Raw genomic sequence first — 25,856 nt, 5'->3', positions numbered from 1 at the left:
GAGAGGATAAACAAAGGACTGTGAAATTTCTGGAGAAATTGAAATCAGGAAGGGAAGGGCAAATCGCAAATGTCAAGCCAGAAGCATCAAGTTAGATTTGTGCTTTGAGATGAAAACCCCTTACAAATCCCAAGTCAGGGAATGCAGTGGTTCTAGAGCCAACTCTAAAGAAAATTTGACACATGGGAAATACATCCTACTGGATATCCAGATTAAAAGCGTTCAGTAGAGACTGGTGCAGTGGCTCAGGCCTGTAATTCCAGCACTGTGGGAGACTGAGACAGGCAGATCGCTTGAGCCCAGGAATTCGAGACCAGCCTGGGCAACATGGCAAAAACCCCATCTCTATTAAAAATACAAAAAATTAGCCAGGCGTGGTGGTACATTCCTGTAATCCCAGGTACTCAGGAGGCGGAGGTGGGAGGATCACCTGAGGCCAGGAGGTAGAGGTTGCAGTGAGCTGTGACCATGCCACTGCACTCCAGCCTGGGAAACAGAGTGAGACCCTGTCTCAAAAAAAAAAAAATAAAATAAGAAATAATAAAATAAAATTAGCTGGGCATGTCGGGAGGCTCAGGTGGAAGGATTGCTTGAGCCCAGGAATTCGAGGTCGTAGTGAGCTCTATCATGCCACTGCACTCCAGCCTGGACGACAGAGCAAGACCCCAGCTCCTTAAAAGAAAAGCGTTGAGTAAATACTTGTTGATTAATTCCATTTCTGGAAATAATCGGATTTATGAAAGAGGCCCTGCCCACCTCTTTGATATGGACTTGTACTAATGAACTACAATTCCCAGCATGCGTCAGAATTAGGGCCGTAGAGTTTTTTAAAATATGGACTACAACTCCCGGCATGCCGCGCCTGGATTCGAGGACCACACGCCTCAGCCAGCCCCGGCAAGGGCCTATCAGGGGCGGGTCGGGGCATCCGAGCCGGTTTGACGGAAGGAGCGGCGGCGACGGAGGAGGAGGAGGAGGAGGAGGAGGAGGATGGAGGCGGTGGTGTTCGTCTTCTCTCTCCTCGATTGTTGCGCGCTCATCTTCCTCTCGGTCTACTTCGTATCCTTGCCTGAGGCAGGCGGACGCCTTGCCGGGGGACACGGCTGAGGGTGGGCCAGTTGGGTACCCGGGCAGGTGTGTGGGACTAGGGAGGCGCCCGGCGGCGGGCGTGGGCTCCCTGGGAGCTGGCCTGGCCGGGGCGGTGGCGCGGGCCCCGGGGCGGGTAGGAGAGGCTGGCTGCCCTACCCGACGGGCCCTGCCGCTCTGCACGCACTTGCCCTGCCTGGGCTGCCGGCCGCCCCTCACTCGGGTTCGAGTGGGCCTCTCCGGGCGCGCCCCGTCTCGGCCTGCCCGCCTGCTCTCCGCTCGTCCCCGCGGCGCCCGGACCAGCCCAGCCTGAGCCACTGTCGCCCTCGGGAGAGAAGGGTCGCCGTTTTTCTGGGAGAGGCCCCGCGCCGTTCTCTTCGTCGGATACTGGGGGTCCCAAGGGCGGTCGCTTGCGACAGTCGGGTGCCGGGATGAGTGCGGGCCATTTGCCTCCTCCTGTTCCCCAGGCAACACCCCCGGCACCCGCCCCTTTGTTCTGGCGGGTGTTAGTACTTGCAGGGACCTTTCACATCCAGGAGTTGACTCATTCGCCAAAGGAGCGAAGTTGCTTCCTTCACTGTGCCGTTTTGTAGTGAGTGTTGGAAAGGAGTTGTTTTAACAACTATCTACAAAGTAATTATTTTGGTTGTCCCCGGTGGTTGCAGATCTGTAAATTCAATAACTACACCTGCTGTAGTTCCCAGTAGTTTCTCAGCTTTTAAATTTTTCTATCGATCCATGTTAAAACTTAAGTTGCAGTATTCAAACTGTTTTCCAGAGCAATAAATGGTGGTTGAATTTAGCACTGCAGTAGCCATGTCGGCTACAACTCTTCCCAGCTCTTGACAAAGCATCTAGGCTTAGTTGTTGCCCAATGTTGCATTACACAATCCAGGTTTAAGTAATTAAATATAAGATAGAAAAAACGTATGAGGAACTCGGCATTTCAGCTTCCTTTCTTGGAAATCACATGTACCTGTTTCTGATCGGATTAAACCATTTGTTTGCTAGAGCATGAGGGCTTTAGGATAGTTGTACAGAGTATATGTTCAGTGCAGCTTCATACTTCATTGTGGACTGGCAGCCTGTTGTAGTGGAAAGGGACAAAATTTGGAATCAGGTTTCCTGCTCAGCTAGCTCTTTGCTATGTACATTATTTCCCTAAGCCTCAGTTTTCTGATCTTTGAAATAGGAAATGTTTATTTCCTAGATATGCACAATGAGAATGGTGCTGAGCACCCTAGCACAGTGCCTGCCCCATAGCTAATGTTCAGTAAATATTGCTCTGCCTTCGTGTCCCCACCCTCCCCAATTGAGCAGCAGTTTTTACTTTGATGATATCTAACGACAAGATTTCTGAGTTTTATTAGGTTTAGGGAGCTGATTGAAAGGGCAGCATCACTTGCCTAAGTTTTGATGACCTCTATGCGCCTCTTGTGATATAAGGAACTAGAGCAAGCTTGTCCAACGCACGGCCCACGGGCTGCATGTGGTCCAGGACAGCTTTGAACGTGGCCCAACACAAATTTGTAAACTTTCTTAGAACATTATGATTCTTTTTTGGTGATTTGTTTTTTTTAGCTCATCAGCTATCATTAGTGTTAGTGTATTTTATGTGTGGCCCAAGGCAATTCTTCTTCCAACGTGGCCCAGGGAAGCCAAAAGATTGGACACCCCTGAACTAGAGCTTACGCTCAGAAATGTAACTGGATTTTTTCTTTTTGCAGTTTGGAAAACCAGGCTTGATAATTTGAAATAGCCCTGGTTTACACCAATTTATGCATTTAGAGAAATGGTAGGTGGAATGTTTGACTTAGACATTACATTAAAATACATTCGGGGGTGTTTTGATGCAATTCAGCATATTCTGTATTTTAGGATAGTTGCGCTAACTTAGGGATAGGAGGTGGAAAATGGCCACGGTAGACTTCATATAGGATATAAGAGTTTTCTTGGACTTTGAACTGTGGACAAAATCTACAGAAAGGGAAAGAGGTGAATATTCCAAATCAGACACTGGCAAGAGCGAAGGTGCAGAGACAGGTATGTTCGTGGATTTCTGGGCGATGGTTAACGAATAGACCATCTGGAGCACATGGTTGATTTTGGCATCAGTAGAAGGCTAAGTTGGAAAGGCAGGATTACATCAGATTTTGGAGGGCTTGAATGTTAAGGGTGGGAGGGAAGTCTTTCACTTTTATCCTGCAGGCAATAGAGAGCCATTGAAAATTTTTATTTTCGGTAGTTTATTAGGAAGATGAATCTGCCGAGTGGGTTGGAAACAAGAAAGATTAGAAGATAAACCAACTGGATAGGGTCTGGATTTCAAATAGAGTGCTGGTTGTGGGCAGGCGAAAGGAGGGAATATGTGAGTAGTATTTGGAAGAAATGATTGCTAGGACCTACAAATGAGTGATTATGATATATGAAACAGAAGGCAGAGATAGCTTTCCACATTTTGATCCTGGGCAAATGATACTTGTGTCAGTAACAGAAATAAAACAAATTGGAGGAAGATCAATTTGTGGAGAAAGCGATGAGTTTGACTTTATTTTATTTTCATGTTTATTTTTGAGACAGAGTCTCACTGTGTCACCCAGGCTGGAGTGCAGTGGCGCAATCTTGGCTTACTATTACCTCCACCCCCTGGGTTCAAGCGATTCTCCTGCCTCAGCCTCTCAAGTAGCTGAGACTACAGGTGCCTACCAAATCTGCTGCTCAGACTGGAGCCCACTGGTGTGATTATAGCTCAGTGTAACGTGAATCCTGGGCTCTAGGCATTTTGCTGCCTCACCCTAGCACTACTGCTACTAAGAGCTAGCATTACAGGTGCTCATGCCCGGCTAATTAAAAAAAAAAAAAAATTTGTAGAGATGGGGGTGAGGTGAGTGAATCACTTGAAGCCAGGAGTTCGAGACCAGCCTGGCTAACATAGTGAAACACCGTCTCTACTAAAAATATAAAAAATTAGCTTGGTGTGGTGGTGGCACGCACTTATAATTCCAGCTACTTGGAAGGCTGAGGCACAAGAATTGCTTGAACCCAGGAGGCAGGAGTTGCAGTACGTTGGAATTGTGCCACTGCACTACAGCCTGGGTGACAGAGATGGAGGCTTGCTATGTTGCCTATGCTGATCTTGAACTCCTGCTTCAGGTGATCCTCCTGCCTCAGCTTCCCAAAGTGCTGGGATATTTCTCATTTTTTTTTTTTTTTTAATAGCCATTGTTTTACATTTGAAGAACTCAAAGTAAATGTTCTCGTTGGGTCAGATTAGATTTGAGCAAAATAGGATTATTTTGTAAAATAATTTGTTGAAGGAACATGAATGGGAAAATTGAGTTGTCTAATGAGCAAACTTTAGGAAACAACTCATTTTTTTCAAGTCAAATCTAATTCTGCCTTGTAACTGGGATTGCTTTCTGAAACTTAAATACTTAGTTATTATAAAAGAAATATAATAATTCCTTATCTTGATCATCAGATAATTACATTGTCTGATTTAGAATGTGATTACATTAACGCTAGATCATGTTGCTCAAAATTAAACAAGGTAAGACATTTCTTTGCTCATTCTCTGGCATTGAAGCCAGGTCATTTTCCATATTTAAGATTATTATAGATAACAGATGTATTTTTGATTTTAGAGTACATGTTGTCTCTTATTCATTGGAAATTTGATGGAACTGCTGTGTTTTACAATATTTTAGATCATGAAATTATGCTAGAAGATCTGACTTGAAATTTTGTTTCTTTACATGTTGCTTGTCTCTTGTTTACAGTGGATAGCATCTTTACTCAGAGTAGGGAAATGTTCATTATGAGGGTAATTGTTTTTGTCTTCTGTGTCGGAACTCCCTCCTCCCACTCATGGAAAAAAGCTCAAGTCTGTCTTTGGTTGAATGAAAGAAGACCTTTCTTGTGTAGTTTACCGAGAAAATAATTTTTTTTTTTTAATGTATAACTCTTTATTTATTTTTTGAGAGAGAGGGTTTCTTGCAGTGATGATCAGGCTATTCTTGAATTCCTGGGCTCAAGTGATCTGCCTCAGCCTTCTGAGTAGCTGGGACTATAGGCGCATGCCACCATGCCTGGCTAATTTTTTTTTTTTTTTTTTTTGAGATGGAGTCTCACTCTGTCACCCAGTCCGGAGTGCAGTGGTGTGATCTGGACTCATGCAGCCTCTGCCTCCCAGGTTCAAGTGCTTCTCCTGCCTCAGCCTCCCAAGTAGCTGGGATTACAGGCACTGCCACCACACCCGGCTAATTTTTTTTGTATTTTTTGTAGAGATGGGGTTTCACCATGTTGGCCAGGCTGGTTTCAAACTCCTGACCTCAAGTGATTCGCCTGCCTCAGCCTCCCAAAGTTTATAGGCATGAGCCACTGTGCCCAGCCACCTGGCTAATTTTTAAATTTTTTTGTAGACTGGATCTTGCTATGTGACCTAGACTGGTTTTGAATTGCCTTAAGCAATCCTGCTGTCTTGGCAAAGTGCTGGGATTACAGGTGTCAGCCACCATGCCTGGCCTAAGCTCCATATTTTAAAAATTTTCATAAATTTTGTTTGATTGTTTGAGGCAGAGTCTCAGTCTGTTGCCCAGGCTGGAGTGCAGTGATGCGATCATGGCTCACTGCAGCCTTGACCTCCTAGGCTCAAGCGATCCTTCCACCTCAGTCTCCCATGTAGGTGGGACTACAGGTGAGTGCCACCATACCTGGCTGATTTTTAAAATTTTTTTGTAGAGACAGGGTTTCACTATGTTGCCCAGGCTGGTCTGAAATTCCTAGGCTCAAGCAATCTGCCCTCTTTGGCCTCCCAAAGTGTTAGGATTACAGTTGTGAGCCACTGCGCCCAGCCTCATGTAGCTTCTGAGATGAGGTAACTGGCAATTAAATTTTGAGACCTTCCATGTTTGAAAACGTCTTATCTTTACACTTGATTCATAGTTGTCAGAGTACAGGGTTCTAGGTTGGAAAAGATTTTTCTTTCAGAATTTTAAAGACACCCGTTGGTGGTCTTCTGACTTCCAGTGGTTCAAGTTGGGAAGTACCATGCCATTTTTTTTTTTTTGAGACGGAGTCTCACTCTGTTGCCCAGGCTGGAGTGCAGTGGCGCGATCTCGGCTCACTGCAAGCTCCGCCTTCCGGGTTCACGCCATTCTCCTGCCTCAGCCTCCCAAGTAGGTGGGACTACAGGCGCCCGCCACCACGCCCGGCTAATTTTTTTGTATTTTTTAGTGGAGACGGGGTTTCACCATGTTAGCCAGGATGGTCTCGATCTCCTGACCTCATGATCTGACCACCCCAGCCTCCCGAAGAATTTCTCATCTATTTTATATGATTCTCATTCTCATTCTCTCTCTCTCTCTCTCTTTCTCTCTTTTCCTGTCCTCTATGGGGAAGTGTTAGAATCTTTATCCTTGGTGTTTTGAAATTTTGCAGTGCTGTATCGCTGTGTACTTTTTTTTTTTTGAGACGGAGTCTTGCTCTGTGGCCCAGACTGGATTGCAGTGGCACGATTTCGGCTCACTGCAAGCTCTGCCTCCCCGGTTCATGCCATTCTCCCACCTCAGCCTCCTGAGTAGCTGGGACTACAGGTGCCTGCCACCATGCCTGGCTAATTTTGTTTTTGTATTTTTAGTAGAGACAGGGTTTCACCATGTTAGCCAGGATGGTCTTGATCTGACCTCGTAATCTGCCCAAAGTGCTGGGATTACAGGCGTGAGCCACTGTGCCTGGCCCTCTGTGTACTTTTTAAAAGGCCTTTCTTGTTTGTTTTGGACATCTGATAGGCTCTTTCAATATGGGAAATTTTCTTGTATTCTTTCTTTGATGTTTCTTCCCCATCTTTTTTCCCTCCTTCTCTTCCTACAACTTCCACTAACTAGACAATTGATCTGCTGGATTGATCTGCCAATTTTTCCTTTTTCTTAGTTTTATCTCTTTGATTTTTTTTCTGCTGTTTTTATTATTTCCCTTGCTTTTTCTTCTGAATTTTCTTTTTTTCTTTTTTCTTTTTTTTTTGAGATGGAGTTTTGCACTTGTTGTCTAGGCTGGAGTGTAGTGGTGCTATCTCGGCTCACTGACACCTCCAACTCCTGGGTTCAAACAATTCTTGTGCCTCAGCCTCCCAAGTAGCTGGGATTACAGGGGTGTGCCACCATGCTGGCTAATTTTTGTATTTTTAATAGAGATGAAATCTCGCCACGTTGGCCAGGCTGGTCTTCAACTCCTGACCTCAGGTGATCTGCTCTCCTCGGCCTCCCAAAGTGCTGGGATTACAGGCATGAGCCACTGCACCCAACCTTCTTTTGAATTTTCTAACAAATGTAGCATTTATGCTAAAATGATGATTTTTAAGAGGTTTTTATACTCTTGGTTCATGTTTGACTCCTAGTTCTCTGAGAATACTGATTATAGTATTTTTCTATTTTTTATTAAAGATAGAGTCTTTTTCTCTCATCCAGGCTGAAGTACAGTGGCACAATCATATTTCATTGCAGCCTTGAATTTCTAGGCTCAAGCGATCCTCCCGCCTTAGCGTCCCAAGTAGCTGGGACTGCAGATGTGCACCACCATGCCTGGCTGATTATAGAATTTTTGAAATTTTCTTCTGCTTCCTATATTATATCTGTTTCCATCAAGTTCTTTTCCTTTCTTTTTTCCCCCCCCTCTGTCTTTCATTTTGGAGGCTTTCTTCAAATTTCTGATATATGACTGCCTATTCATATTTAAGGGTAAAGCACTAAAATGCTCATTGAAAGCTCTTTGGATGGTCTAGATTTGTTGACTGGTATACTTCCCTGTAGGGTAATTGTTATCTACCTGGACTTTTGTTGGGGTACCTGAAATGGCGGTGTTTTGGTAGGTGTTTTCTCGAGTCATTTACTTTAGAGAAAAACCCTCCAAGCTCCTTCATGGAGGATATGAGTCTAGTGCCAGTGTGCTGAGAACAAATTTGGGGAAGGGCATATCGTTAAGGAGGGAAGAGACAAAAAACAGAGGACTTGGTTGAAAGTCAGTAAACCAAGCATAATAAGGTTAAGTCTTGCTTCCTGAAACATATTTCAGGCCAGTTGCAGTGGCTGACACCTGTCCCCAGTACTTTGGGAGGCCGAGGAGGGAGAATCACTTGAGCCCAGGAGTTCGAGACCAGCTCTGGTAACATAGGGAGACTTCCTTTCTACAAAAATAAAACAAGAGAAAAAAAAAAAGAAACATGTTTCAGGTCTTTGTCTGTGTAATACAAAGATGATTGCAGCCTACAGTAAGAAATCCAGAGACTGAAGGCTATAGCTTTAGGGATCTGATATGGATCGGAGAGTATTAGTATAACATCAGCTGACATTTTATTGAGTGCCTACTTTGCATGTGGCTTACATGTTATTTCATCTAATTCTCTACAACAACTTCGTGAGGTAGGTATTATGTGTATTTTACAGATGAAAACATTGTGGCTTAGAGAGGGTAACTTTTCCCAAGATTGCACAGCTAATAAATAGGACATAGCATGAGTTCCATTCCAGGTTTGTTTGACTTTGTGGCTCATACTTGTAAGAATTATGCAATCAACTAGAACTTTCCAACATGTAATAGCATTTTAAAAAGTATAGCCGGCAGGGCGCGGTGGGTCACGCCTGTAATCCCAGCACTTTGGGAGGCTAAGGCGGGTGGATCACAAGGTTGAGAGATTGAGACCATCCTGGCCAACATGGTGAAACCCCGTCTCTACTAAAAAATACAAAAATTAGCTGGCATGGTGGCGGGCACCTGTAGTCCCAGCTACTCGGGAGGCTGAGGCAGGAGAATTGGTTGAACCTGGGAGGTGGAGGTTTCAGTGAGCCGAGATCATGCCACTGCACTCCAGCCTGGCGACAGAGCAAAAAAAAAAGTATAACCAAGCTGATTGCAAATTAGGTTTATGGCCCAGAAAAATCTCTACTTCTTTATTTACCAAAAAATTATCCAAAATCTAAATGCAGGAGGTCTGAGGTCATTGTGCCTGGGCTTACACTATATTGCTCTGCCATTATTTAGCTGTGTAACCTTAGGCAATTTAACTAACCACTCTGAGTTTTGTTTTCCTCATTTCTGAAAGTGAGGCATGCCAGTTTCTTTCATTAAATATTAACTTCCACTAAAAGAAGTTAAGTTTAATTAAAAATCTGTACTCATAGGAAAGGAAAGCTGTTGGTGAATTGAGAACCCTGCCACAAAAGCTGTTGATGCATAAGAACTAGAACATTACACAGTCAACAAAGAGCATAGGGAAGGGCATGGAGCTCTGTAAAGCCGATAGGCCAGGATTCTGGCATTCTGGTTCATTATCATATCTGGTCAACTTTGAGCTATTATTGTAAGCTTTTACATTCTTATTTTTTTTTATTTTTCTCTGAATATGAAATGGTTTCCTCGGGATTCTGGAGATTGGAAAATGTTTAACGTTGCTATTCTGACTTGAAAGGCAACATGTGTGTGGATATCAAACATTCCAAATTTGAGCTAGGGGCTTTGGCATAGATACTAGAATAGGAACTAAACAATACTCTTTTTTTCTCTAGTTCTCATTCAGATCTGCTTAATGAATGAACCTAAGCCTTTGCTTAGGATAAAAAGTAATTGAAATTTAAGTGCTTTATTTTTAAGCTGTGCCCTGATGTATTTGCATGGGATACAAAGTTATAGCAGTATGCAAATCTGGGACATGGGAGTCTAAAAATAATCTTGAAACAGTAGCTTGTAAATTCTCTGTACGTTCATTGATTTAGTTTCAAATAACATGTACAGTCAGGAAGGACATAGCAGTGAGATGTAATACTGTGTTCTTCCATTGCAGTGGGTAATTCCAGAATTGATTGGCCATACCATTGTCACTGTATTACTGCTCATTTCATTGCACTGGTTCATCTTCCTTCTCAACTTACCTGTTGCCACTTGGAATATATATCGGTGAGTATAGTTTGTTTAGTTTGGTGTCAAGGCAGTTAAAAAAAATTTTAAAAAGGTGTGTTTTTTTCAATACAGAATCTTACTTTATTACCCAGGCTGGAGTGCAGTGGTGTGATCTCAGCTCACTGCAATTTCTGCCTCCTCAGTTTAAGCGATTCTCCCACTTCAGCCTCCCGAGTAGCTGGGACTACAGGCATGCACCACCACGCCTGGCTAATTTTTGTATTTTTACTAGAGACAGGGTTTCACCATGTTGGCCAGGCTGGTCTTGAACTCCTGACCTCAGGTGATCTGCCGGTCTCGGCCTCCCAAAGGGCTGGGATTATTTATAGGTGTGAGCCAAAAAAGGTGTTTAATAGCTTTTTTTTTTTTTTGGAGATGGAGTCTCACTCTGTCACCCAGGCTGGAGTACAGTGGCTTGATCTCGGCTCACTGCATCCTCCGCCTCCTGGGTTCAAGCCATTCTCCTGCCTCAGCCTCCTAAGTAGCTAGGATTCAGGTGCCTGCCGCAATGCCTGGCTAATTTTTGTATTTTTAGTAGACAGGGTTTCACCATGTTGGTCAGGCTGGTCTCAAACTCCTGACCTCAAGTGATCCGCCCACGTCGGCTTCTCAAAGTGCTGGGATTACAGGTGTGAGCCACAGCGCCGGGCTGGAAGTACATTTAAAAGCTGCAAATTAGGGCTGGGTGCAGTGGCTCACGCCTGTAATCCCAGCACTTTGGGAGGCTGAGGTGGGTGGATCATGAGGTCAGGAGATCGAGACCATCCTGGCTAACACGGTGAAACCCCATCTCTACTAAAAATACGAAAAGAATTAGCGGGGCTTGGTGGTGTGCACCTGTAGCCCCAGCTACTTGGGAGGCTGAGGCGGGAGAATGGCGTGAAGCCGGGAGGCGGAGCTTGAAGTGAGCTGAGGTCACACCACTGCAACCAGCCTGGGCGACAGAGCGAGACTCCGTCTCAAAAAAAAAAAAAAAAAAAAAAGCTGCAAATTAGGTAACTAATCCAAATTTTTTATTTAATAAATTTAGGAAGTTTGCTCAAAATGAGCTCAATGGAAACCCTGACTGTATATAATTTTATAGTTGGGTTATTATACATAGCATACTTTCTTGTGAAGACCGCTGGGATAATCTTGACAAGCCTGCAATTGTTGTATTAGTGGGTTGCTGCTCTACTACATTTTTAGGTTTTATTTCATTTTTATTTATGTCTAGTTTTTTGGGACAGGACCATTCATTGGCTGATTTTTAAGTATGATGTTGTAAAGTGCAGTTAGAATAAAAAGAACATAGAAAAAAATTAAGTAGGGTTTGGAGGAAGATGGGATGCACATGAAAAGATAATGGCAGCAGTAGAGATGAGGGAAGGAGTGGATATGGGGGAATGATTTTATAAAGGTCATGAAACTAGAATCTGAGTGAGAGAAAAGCTTTAAAATATCTGTGTCTCTTTTCTAGAGGGTGGGTATCCTGGGGTAGAATTTTTTGTTTTTTTTTTTTAATATACTGAACATGGGTTCTGAATTTTTTTTTTTTTTTAAGAGATGAAGTCTTGCTATGTTGCTCAGGCTGGAATGCAATCGCTATTCACAGGCGTGATATAGTGCACTACAGCCTTGAACTCCTGGGCTGAAGCGATCTTCCCACCTCAGCCTCCTGGGCAGTTGGGACTACAGGTGCACACCACCGCGCCTGGCCTCTTTCAAGCTTAATAGTACTCTCCCATGATCAGTTCCATAGACAATGCCCTAAAGTGAGCTCTGAGCTGGGAACACAGATTACTTGCACTTCTGCTGCGGGCTAGTCCCAGGCAGACTTTTAGCACAGCTAAGTCTACCTGTAGTTTCACTAAGTGAAACACAACTTTGGGAGTGAGAATGGGGACTCGAATCTTTGAGAATGAGGATCTTAATGTTATACCAGACCATACTGTCAGTCATCTCTACTAGAAATGAAAACCTGCTAGAAGAGCCAGCTTTGGCATGGCTTCTTTGTAGATAGTGGTAAAAGGCTCTATGAAGTCAAGTCCAAAGATTCTTTTTTTAGGCCAGGCGTGGTGGCCCACGCCTATAATCCCAGCACTTTAAGAGGCTGAGGTGGGTGGATTACCTGAGGTCAGGAGTTCGAGACCAGCCCTGGCTAACATGGAGAAACCGCATCTCTACTAAAAATACAAAAATTAGCTGGGCGTGGTGGCATGCGCTTGTAGTCCCAGCTGCTTGGGAGGCTGAGGCAGGAGAATCACTTGAACCTGGGAGGCGGAGGTTGCAGTGAGCCGAGATTGCACCACTGCACTCCAGCCTGGGAAACAGAGCGAGACCCAGCCTCAAAAAAACAAACAAAAACACCGAAGATTCTTTTTTAAATATAATAATAAAATAAAGACAAAGATCATGTATATTTATTGCCCTGGTAACTGCAGTGACAGGTTGGCTGTCTGCTGGTCACAAGTTTACCTTCTATTTAATAAGGTTTAAAAAATCAACAGATTGATTATTTGTTATTTTCAGACCACTGTACTTTATGCTGTTGGAGGTGAAGTACAGTAGTCCACAGGACAAAGAGGCAAAATACCTAGGAGTGGAATCACTGAGTCATATAGTAACTCTATATTTAACCTTTTGAGGAACTGCCTGAGTATTTTCAGAAGCAGCTGCGCTTTTTTTTTTTTTTTCGAGACAGAGTCTCACTCTGTTGCCCAGGCTGGAGTGCAGTGGCATGATCTTGGCTTACTACAGCCTCGACCTCCTGGGCTCAAGCGATCCTCCCACCTCAGCCACCCAAAGTGTTGGGATTACAGGTGTAAGCCAGTGTGCCCAGCCACAGCTGCACTATTTGACATTCCCATCAACTGTGTATTGGGGGTTCCATTTTCTCTATATCCTTGCCAACACTTTTTACTGTGTGTGTCTTTTTTTTTTTGATGGATATCAAAAAAATACCAAAAACTGTCTTTGATATTTTTTTCCTGCCCTAGTAGTATACAGCTGTGAAGTTCCACTGCCTGTTATAAGCATTAACATATGTGCCTCAGCGACCATCCCACTCATGGTCTTTGGGGAATCATACCACAGCTCGCAGCAACTTTTATCTAAACTGTGCTGATCTTTCTTGGCAATAAGTAATTTAGGTGTGATGCTCATTCTCCAGCATGCTGAATGGTCTGTTATGGTAAAGTTGTATCAGTCTTCTAGTTATAACACACTGGAAGTAAGAATTAATATGAAAGATTGGCTGTCAGACACTGGAAGCCTTATATAGTCCTGTTTTAAATTATTCCTGTGTGTTTTAGAGGTGAGTGCAGTGGCTCACTCCTGTAATCCCAGCACTTTGGGAGGCTGAGGTGGGAGGATCACCTGAAGTCAGGAGTTCAGGACCATCTTGGCCAACACGGAGAGACCCCATCTCTACTAAAAATACAAAAATTAGCTGGGCGTGGTGGTGTTGGGCACCTGTAATCCCAGCTACTCGGCAGGCTGAGGCAGGAGAATTGCTTGAATCCAGGAGGAGGAGGTTGCAGTGAGCCGAGATCGTGCCACTACACTCCAGCCTGGGCAACAGAGTGAAATTACATCTAAAAATAATAATAATAATAAACTAAAAAAGTATAATTGGATTGTTTGTAACAAAGGATAAATGCTTGAGGTAATGGATATCCCATTTACCCTGATGTGATTTTTTTTTTTTTTTTTTTTTTTGAGACGGAGTTTTGCTCTTGTTGCCCAGGCTGGAGTGCAATGCCGCAATCTTGGCTCATTGCAACCTCTGCCTCCTGGGTTCAAGCGATTCTCCTGCCTCAGCCTCCTGAGTAGGTGGGATTACAGGCATGCGCCACCACACCTGGCTAATTTTGTATTTTTAGTAGCGATGGGATTTCTCCACGTTGGTCAGGTTGGTCTTGAACTCTCAACCTCAGGCAATCCTCCCGCCTCGGCCTCCCAGAGTGCTGGGATTACAGGTGTGAGCCACTGTGCCCAGCCTTACCCTGATGGGATTATTACACATTGCATGCCTGTACCAGAATCTCTCATGTAACCCATAAATATATATGCCTACTATGTACCCACAAACATTAAAAATAAAACAAAAATCCAAAAAGGAAAAAAAAGCTAAGTAAGTGGTGGTAGGAAGAAAGACTGGACAAGGGTTTGATGGACTGGCTATGAAAGATGAGGAAGACAGAAGTCCCAGTTGGGTAAGAGGAAGTTTTTAAGGACCACCGAGAAAATGGTGACACTCTTATTAGATAACCTAGAAATTAGACAAGGATGAGATGTTATCTGGATATTCAAATGAAAATACCCTCTATTCAGCTATAGTTGGGCTACTGGGGTTTTAAGGGAGAATTTCAGCTTTGTGGAACTCAGAGAGTCCTTTGCATTTCAAAGAAGTGATAATTGAGAAGCTGTGTGACAACTAAGGTTGTACTAGAAGAAGCTTAGACGTGAGAGCAGGAAGAATTCATGGACAGTGCTAGGTTAGGACATATATGTTACACAGATGACACAGTCTGGATGTTGAAGCCCAGACACTTAAACTCATTGATCCTCTCAAAGTAACCTAACTTCCTTAATTTCCCTATTTCCATAATGAAGTTTCTAAGAACTTAATAAAATTGGTTTGGGTTTGGAGCCTCCTTTAACCTTTGTCTAATGGAAAACGGCTGTAGATATGACTGGTACGGTAGTTTTCTACAGATGAGTAAAAGGGTTTCAGTGCATAAAATATCCTTTTCTGGAATGTTAATGTATTTATTTTACAGGGCAGAAGATTAACAGTATTATAACTTTCAAAAGGTAACTAAGTGGCAGCCCATGACATTATCATACCACTCTGTCCATATGTGGTATGAATTTAAGGCTGCTATGATTGGCTCACTTTTTTTTTTTTTTGAGATGGAGTTTTGCTCTGTCACCCAGGCTGGGGCTCAATGGCGCGATCTTGGTTCACTGCAACCTCTGCCTTCTGGGTTCAGGTGATTCTCCTGCCTCAGCTTCTCGAGTAGCTGGGATTCCAGGTGCCTGCCACCATGCCCAGCTAATTTTTGTATTTTTAGTAGAGACAGGGTTTCACCATGTTGGTCAAGCTGGTCTTGAACTCCTGACCTCAGGTGATCCACCTGCCTTGGCCTGCCAAAGTGCTGGGATTACAGGCATGAGCCACAGTACCGGGCCTGATTGGTTCACTTTTAAAAGTCGATTATTATTGGCTACTTATATTTGAATACTTATGCCTATGATTTGATTATCCTTCTAATGTATGTATCCTTTAATTTATCAGATACATTATGGTGCCGAGTGGTAACATGGGAGTGTTTGATCCAACAGAAATACACAATCGAGGGCAGCTGAAGTCACACATGAAAGAAGCCATGATCAAGCTTGGTTTCCACTTGCTCTGCTTCTTCATGTATCTTTATAGGTGAGTTTAAAGTCCTGGTATTTTCCTAGATGCCATATTTGTTTTTGAAGGGTGAGATATTACTATACTATAGGATTTTGCATTGACATTGTGGAACTTTCGGGGATTATGTAAATTCCTTGTGGCTGTGTAGATTATTTATGTATGTCATTGAATCAGCTTTCTGTCTGAACTACAGTAGATCTACCCTGTGGCATCTTAGTTATGCCTTAGCTTTGAGGCTATCAACATGCTTAAAACAGGGCACGGTGACTTACGCCTGTAATCCCAGCACTTTGGGAGGCCGAGGAGGGCAGATCACCTGAGGTTGGGAGTTCGAGACCAGCCTGACCAACATGGAGAAACACCGTCTCTACTAAAAATACAAAATTAGCTGGGCCTGGTGGCACATGCCTGTAATCCCAGCTACTCAGGAGGCTGAGGCAGGAGAATCACTTGAACCTGGGAAGCGGAGGTTGTAGTGAGCCAAGATTGCGCCATTGCACTCCAGCCTGGGCAACAAGAGTGAAACTCTGTCTCAAAAAAAAGAAAAACTGTCTTTGATATTTTTTTCCTGCCCTAGTAGTATACAGCTGTGGAGTTCCACTGCCTGTTATAAGCATTAATATATGTGCCTCAGCGACCATCCCACTCATGGTCTTTGAGGGATCACACCACTAGCAGCAGCTCTCAGCAACTTTTATCCAAACTGTGCTGATCTTTCTTGGCAATAAGTAATTTAGGTGTGATGTCATTCTCCAGCATGCTAAATGGTCTATTATGGTAAAGTTGTATCAGTCTTCTAGTTATAACACACTGGAAGTAATAATTAGTATGATAGATTGGCTGTCGGACATTGGAAGCCTTATATAGTCCTGTTTTAAATTATTCTTGTGTGTTTTAAAGGTGAACATGCCATCTTTTCCTTTATCCATCATAGATGCATAGAATAAAGGAGAAAAAAAAATTCCTGTGTATATGATTTGATTAAACCTTTGAAAAGCTAGAAGTCAGGCTTAACCTTTGTATCAAAGCTTTAATTAGATCATTTTTATTTTTTCCCCTAGGTAGAGTTTAATTTTTCACGTAGGCATAAGGACTATTAGAAAAAACTTATGTTGAAGTCAACTTCCACCACTCAGAAAATTCTTGATTAGAAACTGTATAGAGGTAGCAGGGGTTTTTTTTTGTTTGTTTTCTTTGTTTTGTTTTGTTTTTCGAGACACCCAGGCTGGAGTGCAGTGGCGCAATCTCGGCTCACTGCAACCTCCGCCTCCCGGATTCAAGTGATTCTCCTGCCTCAGCCTCCCAAATAACTGGGACTACAGGTGCGTGCCACCACGCCTGGCTAATTTTTTTTTTTTTCTATTTTTAGTAGAGATGGGGTTTCAGGATGGTCTCAATCTCCTGACCTCATGATGCACCCACCTTGGCCTCCCAAAGTGCTGGGATTACAGGCATGAGCCACCATGCCCGGCCAAGATAGCAATTTTTAAAAATTGCTATTTTTTTGGAATAGTTTAGAAGTCAGAACCATTTTAGCCTCTTCCTGACAAAGCAGGCTTCCTAAAATCCCTTCACTGTGCTAAATCCACCCATTAGTGGATTAGATTAAAATTAGAGTTTAGATAGTTTTCTTTTCACCATTCATCTTATGTGCTTTTCTGTGTCTTTAAAACGAGATCAGAAAAAGCACACTGGTATCAGTTTCTGGTTCTCATACCCTACCTCATTACTAATATGCTTAGTTTTTAATCCAGGTATCAAAGATGATGAATAAGGAGCAAAAAAAGTTAATGATGAGAACATAATGATGCACCTATTCTTGTTTTTAATACTTTTGTATCTTTACTGTCATATATGTTCCCTTATATTTGTTTCTGAAGAGACAAAAAACAAGCTGGAATTGGCTTAGCTAAGGTTATCCTTTCTTCATCCTCCCCACCCCTGTGATTTCATGCTGTTGGAAAGGAAACTAGAGCAGGCATCCCCTGGGGGTGGTGCTGTAGGTACAGCCCATGTAGTCATGCTTTGGGGAGTAAATTTAGGCTTGGAGATCAGTATCTTGCTTAGTAGACTCAAAGTCTTAGGATTTAAAAACGTACATGAGTTTCTGAACATTAGTCGTTGAATTTAAAGTGGTGGGGAGTGGCTGGGCGCTGTGGCTCACGCCTGTAATCCCAGCACTTTGGGAGGCTGAGGTGGGGATCACAAGGTTAGGAGTTCAAGACCAGCCTGGCCCAAATGGTGAAACCCTGTCTCTACTAAATATACAAAAATTAGCCAGGTGTGGTGGTGCGCGCCTGTAATCCCAGCTACTCGGGAGGCTGAGGCAGGAGAATCGCTTGAACCCGGGAGGTGGAGGTTGTGGTGAGCCGATATTGTGCTACTGCACTCCAGCCTGGGTGACAGAGTAAGACTCCATCTCAAAAAAAAAGAAAAAATAAAGTGGTGGGGAGTTGGACTGGAGGAATTAAGATGTAATTTTGGGGCAGGTTTAAGATAGTGTTCTTTATAACTAAATAAAAGAGAGGCAACTCATGTAACTGGTTTGCCTGGGCAGCTGTGTACTTCACTGGCTGTACCGTTTTCTTTTCTCTCTTCCCTTCCCTATCAGCCTGTCATTTTCAGCCACATTGCTGTTACGTTACCCTTTGGTGTTACATATAGTTCAGAGGGTCAGAAGATGTCCTTGTAGCACTTTTCTCTTGGTTTTTGGTTGCTGTTTTTAAACAGTGGTTTTGCTATTACTACCAAGTCATTAGCTTTTGATTGCAGAGATTTTATGCTACTTGTCTTTGTATCTAACATCTGCCACACCTTGCCTAATACCTTGCACCTAGTTGACATTTCAGGGCTTGTTGAATGGAGTTAAAGTTTTGAAAAAATGCTCATCTTCTTTAGATAATGGGGGAATCCATACTTTTGGTTTTTTGATTGGGTGCTAGCCTAGTGGAATGTGGGCTCTACCACTTACACTGTGGCCTGGGGGCAAGTTTCTTTTCTTTTCTTTTTTTTTTTTCTTTTGAGATGGAGTCTCACACTCTGTTCCCCAGGCTGGAGTGCAGTGGCATGATCTCAGCTCACTGCAGCCTCCACCTCCCAGGTTCCAGGGATTCTCTTGCTTCAGCCTCCCGTGTAGCTGGGATCATAGGCGCACGCCACCATGTCTGGCTAATTTTTGTATCTTTAGTAGAGTCGGGGTTTCACCATGTTGGTCAGGTGATCCACCCACCTTGGCCTCTCAAAGTGCTGGGATTACAGGCGTGAGCCGCCACACCCGGCCTGGGGCAAGTTTCTTAACCTGTCTGAGCCTCAGTTTCTGATCTGAAAAGGGGATATTAATGATATTAATAGTACTTGCCTCATCACATTTTAATGTGGACTGAGATAATACATGTAAGACACTTGTTTATGCTGACCCATAGTAAACTCTCAAAAATCTTTAAAAAATATTAGCTGCTATCATTAATTTTTACTGTGCATTGAGTACATTTAGTATGGTTGAATTTGGACAATTATTTATACCATAAGTGATGTAAGGATATTTTTGTGTATTTTAGGCATTTGATTTCAGCAGAGCAAGGCTGATCCCAGTATTTCAAAGGAAAGGATGGTTTTGTTATTGTTAACTGTGTCAGTTTTAGTGGCGTAGCATTTATTGGGTGACTGCCGTGTGTCAGACATTGTGTACAGCATTGCAAGTGACACAGAGGAGCAGCACAGAATCCCTACAGTAAAAGCTTGGAACTTGGTAGTTGCAGGCTCAGGTGCTAGTAGAACATGAAACTGGTGATGCTTGGGCCCTGCTTTCATCTCAAGAGTTGCTCATAGTCCAGTGGTAGAGACAGCATGTAAGCCACAGCAGCAGGAGGAAGAGCTGTGGAAGGAGGCTGTGCAACTGCCCTGGGCTGAGAGGCCAGCTTCCCCAACGAGGTGCCCTAGAGCCAATCACAAAACCTGAGTAAGAAGTTACTGCTTTGATGGAGTGGTGGGATGGGGAGAAGAGGTTCCAGGCATAGTACAGTATGTATCTGGCTAGAGAATTTAGAGGTTTTTTTTCTGGACATACGTGTTTTTTGTTTTGTTTTGTTACGTTGTTTTTTTTTAACTGAGCTAGGTTTTTTTTGTTTTGTTTTGTTTTTTTTGTTTTGTTTTTTTAACTATAGCCTAACGTAGGTTTTAAGTTATACTTCCCCCAACTCCCCACCCCCAGTCACTCTTTTTTAGTGAAAAAGTTTGGACATGAAAGATCCTAATATATTCTTTCCTTTGGGTATGAATGATTGTCTTTTACTCAAATGATTGTTCCTTTGTGAACCTTAGGGACGCAAGTCTGGACAAACTAGGCTCTGTAGGAACATTCCTGAGAAAACATTAGTAACATTAATTTCTTCTTTCCACAGTATGATCTTAGCTTTGATAAATGACTGAAGCTGGAGAAGCCGTGGTTGAAGTCAGCCTACACTACAGTGCACAGCTGAGGAGCCAGAGACTTCTTAAATCATCCTTAGAACCGTGACCATAGCAGTATATATTTTCCTCTTTGAACAAAAAACTATTTTTGCTGTATTTTTACCATATAAAATATTTAAAAAACATGAATTGAGTTTCTGTAGATTTCTAGTTTTCAACTTTAGCCTGAACGCCAACATTTGAAGGTGTTTTTCATCCTCTGTATGTTGAAGGTGGTTATTTGTATGTAGGAACAGGACTGCCATCCCAGCTTTGCATGCCAAAGAAATAAAGAACACACTTTAAAGGGCAAACTGAAGAGATGAGCGAGCAAAGGTGCCCTTCAGGTCTACTGAAAAGTTAGAGTACAAAACAACACTGTTGATCTGGACAAAAGAAGAAAAATTACCCTTTTTGCCTGTGTTGTGGCAACTTCATTTAATATGGTTTAAAGATTTATGAGACTGTCAGCTGAAAGTCTTTTCACAATAATGTCAACAGAGAATGGCATTTCAAAATATATATATTTCTTTGCACAATTTGTGAAACCTTATAAGCCATTTTCCCCAGGTACAATGTAGTTCCTGCTGATAGGAAATATTTTGTCAAGAGATTTCATTTAAAAGCTACTACCTCCACAATCACCCCCAAACCCAGAAAATCCCCACTGGCTCTTGCCAGTCTGGTTTTCGTATTGCAATTATTCCAATTGTATTTGATCTCCCTGATAACGTATTTTAATGGGTTTGGGTAGAAGATGCTAATCAGATTAGAAGCAGGAATAGTTATTCGCTGTCTGTGAAATTGAGCCTTTTGGTGCGCCACGTGGTGCCAGATTAACACTTCTATCCCTCTGCACTGACCACATTGTGAATTGGGAGACCAAATACAAGCCATTTCATGGACATAGCAATATGCAACCAAACTCTGTTCCTTGGAGTTATATTGTAAACTCTTGCAGTTGGGAGAGCAGTTCACCTCCTCAGCTCTGTTTGCCAGCTCTTACAGGGTAAAATAAACCTGGCAATTTATCCTCAGTCCTAGTTTGTGCTTTAATGTTGCTATCTTAAGCACTGGCATTTGGGCAAAACATGACTGTGTTCTATGGGAGAATCCAAAGGCATTATTCACTCTAGTTGAGATAGAATTGGGTGGCTAAGCAGGGTGTGTGGTACCCAAAAGATTAAATGTTACATGTCCTTTTAGTCCTGGACTAGGTCTAGCCTTGGCAGAAGCAAGGGAGCCACTAAGCCAAACTCCCTGTACAGACAGACCATGTTTCAAGGCTGGAAGTAGTGCCCTGGCAACACACAAAAGGAACGGTGAAATGGTAGGCAAAGTGAACTTGGCTCTGTTGGCCTCTTTGGGGTCACAGAAATTGCTCCTTGTGGTAATCTTATATTTCTGTCAGGCACAGGGCCAAGAAGCTGTGTAACAGACATTACTTTGCTTGCCTCTCTTTTTCATACCTTTTCCCTCTGAGGCAGCTTTTGCTTAGAAAACAGTCCCTTCACTCTGCCTTTCCTCCTAACTTCCTGTGCCTCTTCATGTTCTGCTCAAGCTTTTTAAAGCAACGAAGCTGTTGGAGAACTTAAATCCTTGCAACTGAGAGACAAGCTACTTAAACTTAAAGGTGGTACAGATCCTTTTTTTTTTTTTTTTTGAGATGGGGTCTTGCTGTGTCGCCCAGGGTGGAGTGCAGTGGTGTGATCTCAGCTCACTGCAACCTCTGCTTTCTGGGTTCAAGCGATTCTCCTGCCTCAGCCTCCCAAGTAGCTGGGATTACAGCTAGCTACTCTTGGCTAATTTTTGTATTTTTAGTAAAGATGGGGTTTCACCATGTTGGCCAGGCTGGTCTCAAACTCCTGACCTCAAATGATCTGCCTTCCTTGGTCTCCCAAAGTGCTAGGATTATAGGCGTGAGCCACTGCACCCAGCCATGTAGAGGACTTTTGACCAAAATGTTTCACCTTCTTGTTCAGATATTCTTAGTAACCAAAATAGTGACCCATGGCAGTTGAGACAGCCTTTGGGCTGTCAGTTTACAGTACATCAGGCTTGCTGAGGCTAAGCAATTCAGAAAGGTGCCATGTTTATAACAAAGGTCAGAAACTCCTTACTTCTGAAACATTAGCTGTGGTTAAAAACAAAAACTCTTCCTTCTTGTATTGCTTGTCTATCAAAGCCAGGAAAGTGGGGGATCACTGTAGTTAAATTTTTTTTCTTTAATTAGAGACAGGGTCTTGCCCTGTCGCCCAAGCTAGAGTGCACTGGCGCAATCATGGCACACTGCAGCCTTGAACTCCTGGACTCAAGCAATCCTCCTGCCTCAGCCTCCCAAGTAGTTGGGACTAGATGCACACCACCATGCCCAGCAAATTTTTAAAACATTTTTTGTAGAGACAGAGGTCTTGCTATGTTGCCTAGGCTGGTATCAAATTACTGGCCTCAAGCGATTCTCCTGCCTCAGCCTCCCAAAAGTTGGGATTACTGGTGTGAGCCACCACGCCCAGCTAAAAAAAAAATTTTTAGGGGCACTTCTACAAATAATGAAAGGGGGATAAAAGCACTGACTTTAAAAAGCCATGGTTAAGATGCTATAAATTTTCTCCCCTTTTCATTGATTGGAGAGTTGTAGAGGACCTTAGAGATCATTTTGTCTAACTCCCTCATCCCAAAGATAAACTGAGGCCTAGAGATTGTTCAAGGTGTTGTAACTATGAACATCTGAATGCTGATGCTTAGTCCAGTGTTCTTTCTCCCTTACCACTCCTCTTCCCCATCCCTCTATAATGGCAGTACCCAGGGCCCAGTCCATAGACTACTATTGAGTGCTCCTATGTGCATCTTCTTAGTACGTATCATTTTCCCTTGCCTTTTTCCTTCTATCCTTTCAGTGGTAGCAACTGCCCTTGCTAATCACCGTAACCTCAGCTGAGAGAGCAGAGGAAGTGAAATCCAAGATGCAGCTCAGTTCATCAAAGCTTAGCAGGTCCCCTCAGCTGCCTTTTCATGCCTGCCACACAGACTACAGTAGAAGAAAACCTGACCTGGTCTTTGAAGTTAAGAGCTAAGAAAGCTTCCTATAGCAGTATCTCCCGTGGCACTTACCACATTCTATCTGGTATTACAGTTATTTGTATGCAATTAATCACTCTTAGATTGTATGTTCCTGGAGGGCAGAGTATGCCCATTCATATTTGTATCTTCTTCCTTCTGCTCTTGGCACCTAACACAGTGCCTTGCACACAGAAACAATAAATGATTGTTGAGTGAATAAGTAAACCTGATTGTGGTGTTCTATTGCTTTTTCAGCAAGAAGTCAAACTGATGGCCTTTAAGTCAGAGAAGCAGCAATGGAGCAACATAATCAAAGTTCACCATCTTTGTTTTCAAGACAGTCACATTATGAAATATTCTGACATGCTAGGCTAGGAAATGGCTATAATTGGTTTGCTTGAGACTGGAGAAATCAGCTTTGCTAACAGGTAATACTTTGTCAAGTAGTGAGAAATATCATATACTAGGTATAATTAGTTGTCCCCCAAATCTAAATAAACTTGTTCTAATATATGGAAAAAGGCAGCAAGATAAAGAAGGTAAGTTTGAAATTCTACACTATCTGGATCTTTGTCACCTGAGTTTATGTACTTTAAACCAAATATACGGTTTTACTATGTAGTATAGCAAAGATTGAAATATTCTTGGTAAATGAAGCCTTTTGGATCTAAGCCATATTTTTCATGAATTTTTGAAAAGGTAGTAACTTTTTTTTGCTTCAGTTAAATACAGTCTAATGACTGAAGCTCATTCAAAGCTTTTGGGTTATCATTCTTCACTACAGTAATCACAATAATCATGGTCTGGACATGCTGAAGGGACTGTTCGCTGAGCTAGCTTGGTTCTGAGCTCAGGTGCTCTTAAGTTCTTGGGTAAAGGCTGCTTTTATTTTTAATTGCTTCCCTCTGAAGCTGGGTGGAGAAGAGTGAGTGGGTGGGCGGTCGGAATCAGCAGGCTGAGAGAGAACTCAGTGGTTTGCCTGTGGCTTCCTCTGCTGTATATCTGGTTTGCTACATCCGTTATGGAGCAATCTTGGTTTCATCTGTATCAGTTCCCATTAAATGTTAGCACCTAGTTAGAATGTGAGTTAGTTGAACATACACTTTAATTCCTGTTTTCTAGATCTTATTTCACAGGTTAGATGCAAACTGGGTGAGAATTGAACCTCTCGTGTTGCTTAATTAAAAGTAACACATTTGACTGCCACTGGTATCTATCAGAAAGAGACCTGTGGGGCAGGGTGAATCCTCTGGGGTAGCTTTATATAAATTTGCCAACTTTCTGGGACAGAGTAATAGGATTTACCCATGTTAGTTGGTAATTTTCTAATTTACCAGGTACAATAATCAACTTATGGTCATACTTGCTGATTGAAACAGCAGAGAAAAAAATAAACTTACAGTCATTCTTATTTTATCCATTACCTACCACCTTCCTTGCCCTCCACTGCCCTCCATTTTGAAGTAAATCCCAGACCTCGTCACATCTGTAATATTTTAGTATGCTTCTCTGTAAGATAAAGGGTTCTTAAAACACATGTGACTAGAGGAGCAGTGTCACACATACACTGGCAAGTCCTTAGAATTAAGTATCTAGGCCAGGCGCAGTGGCTCATGCCTGTAATCCCAGCAGTTTGGAAAGCCAAGGTGGGAGGATCACTTGAGGCCAGGAGGTCGAGACACCCCTGGGCAAAACAGTGAGACCCCATCTCTTAAAAAAAAATTAGCCGATATAGGCACCTATACAGTCCTAGCTACTTGGGAGGCTGACGTGGAGGGATGGCTTGAGCCCAGGAGTTCAAGGTTACAGAGAGCTATGATCACATCTCTGTACTCTAGCCTGGGTAACAGAGCAAGACCCTGTCTCTTGAAAAAAGATTAAAATTTGTTGTGGAGGTTTCCCTCTACAAAACTGGAGTCTGTTTTACAATTAAAGCAATCAGGCCGGGTGCAGTGGCTCATGCCTGTAATCCCAGCACTTTAGGAGGCCAAGGCAGGCAGATCACTTGAGGGCAGGGGTTCAAGACCAGCCTGGCCAACATGGTGAAACTTCATCTCTACTAAAAATACAAAAATGGGGCACGGTGGCTCACGCCTGTAATCCCAGCACTTGGGGAGGCCAAGGCGGGTGGATCACAAGGTTAGGAGTTCCAGACCAGCCTGACCAACATGGTGAAACCCCGTCTCTACTAAAAATACAAAAATTAGCCGGGCGTGATGGCGGGTGCCTGTAATCCCAGCTACTCGGGAGGCTAAGGCAGGAGAATTGTTTGAACCTGGGAGGCAGAGGTTGCAGTGAGCCGAGATTGCACCACTGCACTCCAGCCTGGGCAACACAGCGAGACTCCATCTCAAAAAAATAAAAATAAAAAATAAACAAAAATTAGCCGGACATGATGGTGTGTGTCTAGTCCCAGCTACTTGGAGGCTAAGACACGATATAATCGCTTGAACCTGGGAGGCAGAGGTTGCAGTGAGCTGAGATCTGCCACTGCACTCCAGCCTGGGTGACAGAGCGAGACTTTAAAAACAAAAAAACAACCCCGAAACAATCAATATGAAGGAGTCTCCTGAATTTCAAGTGTCATTTCCTTCTGTCAATTAAGCAGTTCACTAGAATCAAAGTGGGGCCTTAAACTTTTCATCTATCTTTGACAAGTTTTAACAGTCAATTTTTCCAAGGTAAGTGGCCATCTATAGACACCAAAGAAATATTATATGGTGTAGTGACTAAAAACATGAGCTCAGAGGCACCTAGGTTTGAGTCCCAGCTCCTTCATACGTATACCTTTTAAAGCCTATTTCCCTCATTTGTAAAATGAGAATTAGCATATCTGCCCCACAAAGCTACTTTGATATTTAAATGAGAATACATACAAATGGCTCACACTCATAGTGACTGGCCT

At 43.0% G+C, this 25,856-nt stretch overlaps 1 protein-coding gene across 2 annotated transcripts; it reads left to right on the top strand.

Moving 5' to 3' along the window:
• The first annotated feature begins 917 nt into the window (after positions 1 to 917).
• Positions 918 to 20,037, top strand: CNIH4 (cornichon family member 4). 2 transcript variants are annotated; one of them, NM_001132430.1, is given in 5 exon segments: positions 941 to 1,059; positions 4,568 to 4,636; positions 9,920 to 10,032; positions 15,317 to 15,457; positions 19,843 to 20,037. In NM_001132430.1, coding segments are annotated over 5 exon segments (420 nt in total). In that variant the 5' UTR covers positions 941 to 990; the 3' UTR covers positions 19,871 to 20,037.
• Positions 20,038 to 25,856: the final 5,819 nt, after the last annotated feature.

This window comes from Pongo abelii, chromosome 1 (assembly GCF_028885655.2).
Source record: "Pongo abelii isolate AG06213 chromosome 1, NHGRI_mPonAbe1-v2.0_pri, whole genome shotgun sequence".
In the NCBI taxonomy this organism is placed as follows: domain Eukaryota; kingdom Metazoa; phylum Chordata; class Mammalia; order Primates; family Hominidae; genus Pongo; species Pongo abelii.
This window is presented reverse-complemented; position numbering and strand designations above follow the sequence as displayed.

Coding starts and splice junctions, on each gene's coding strand:
- CNIH4 (XM_009237278.3), top strand. CDS start 991: ATGGAGGCGGTGGTGTTCGTCTTCTCTCTCCTCGATTGTTGCGCGCTC. Junction 1,060..4,567: donor TCTTCCTCTCGGTCTACTTC/GTATCCTTGCCT, acceptor CTTGATCATCAG/ATAATTACATTGTCTGATTT. Junction 4,637..9,919: donor GTTGCTCAAAATTAAACAAG/GTAAGACATTTC, acceptor CTTCCATTGCAG/TGGGTAATTCCAGAATTGAT.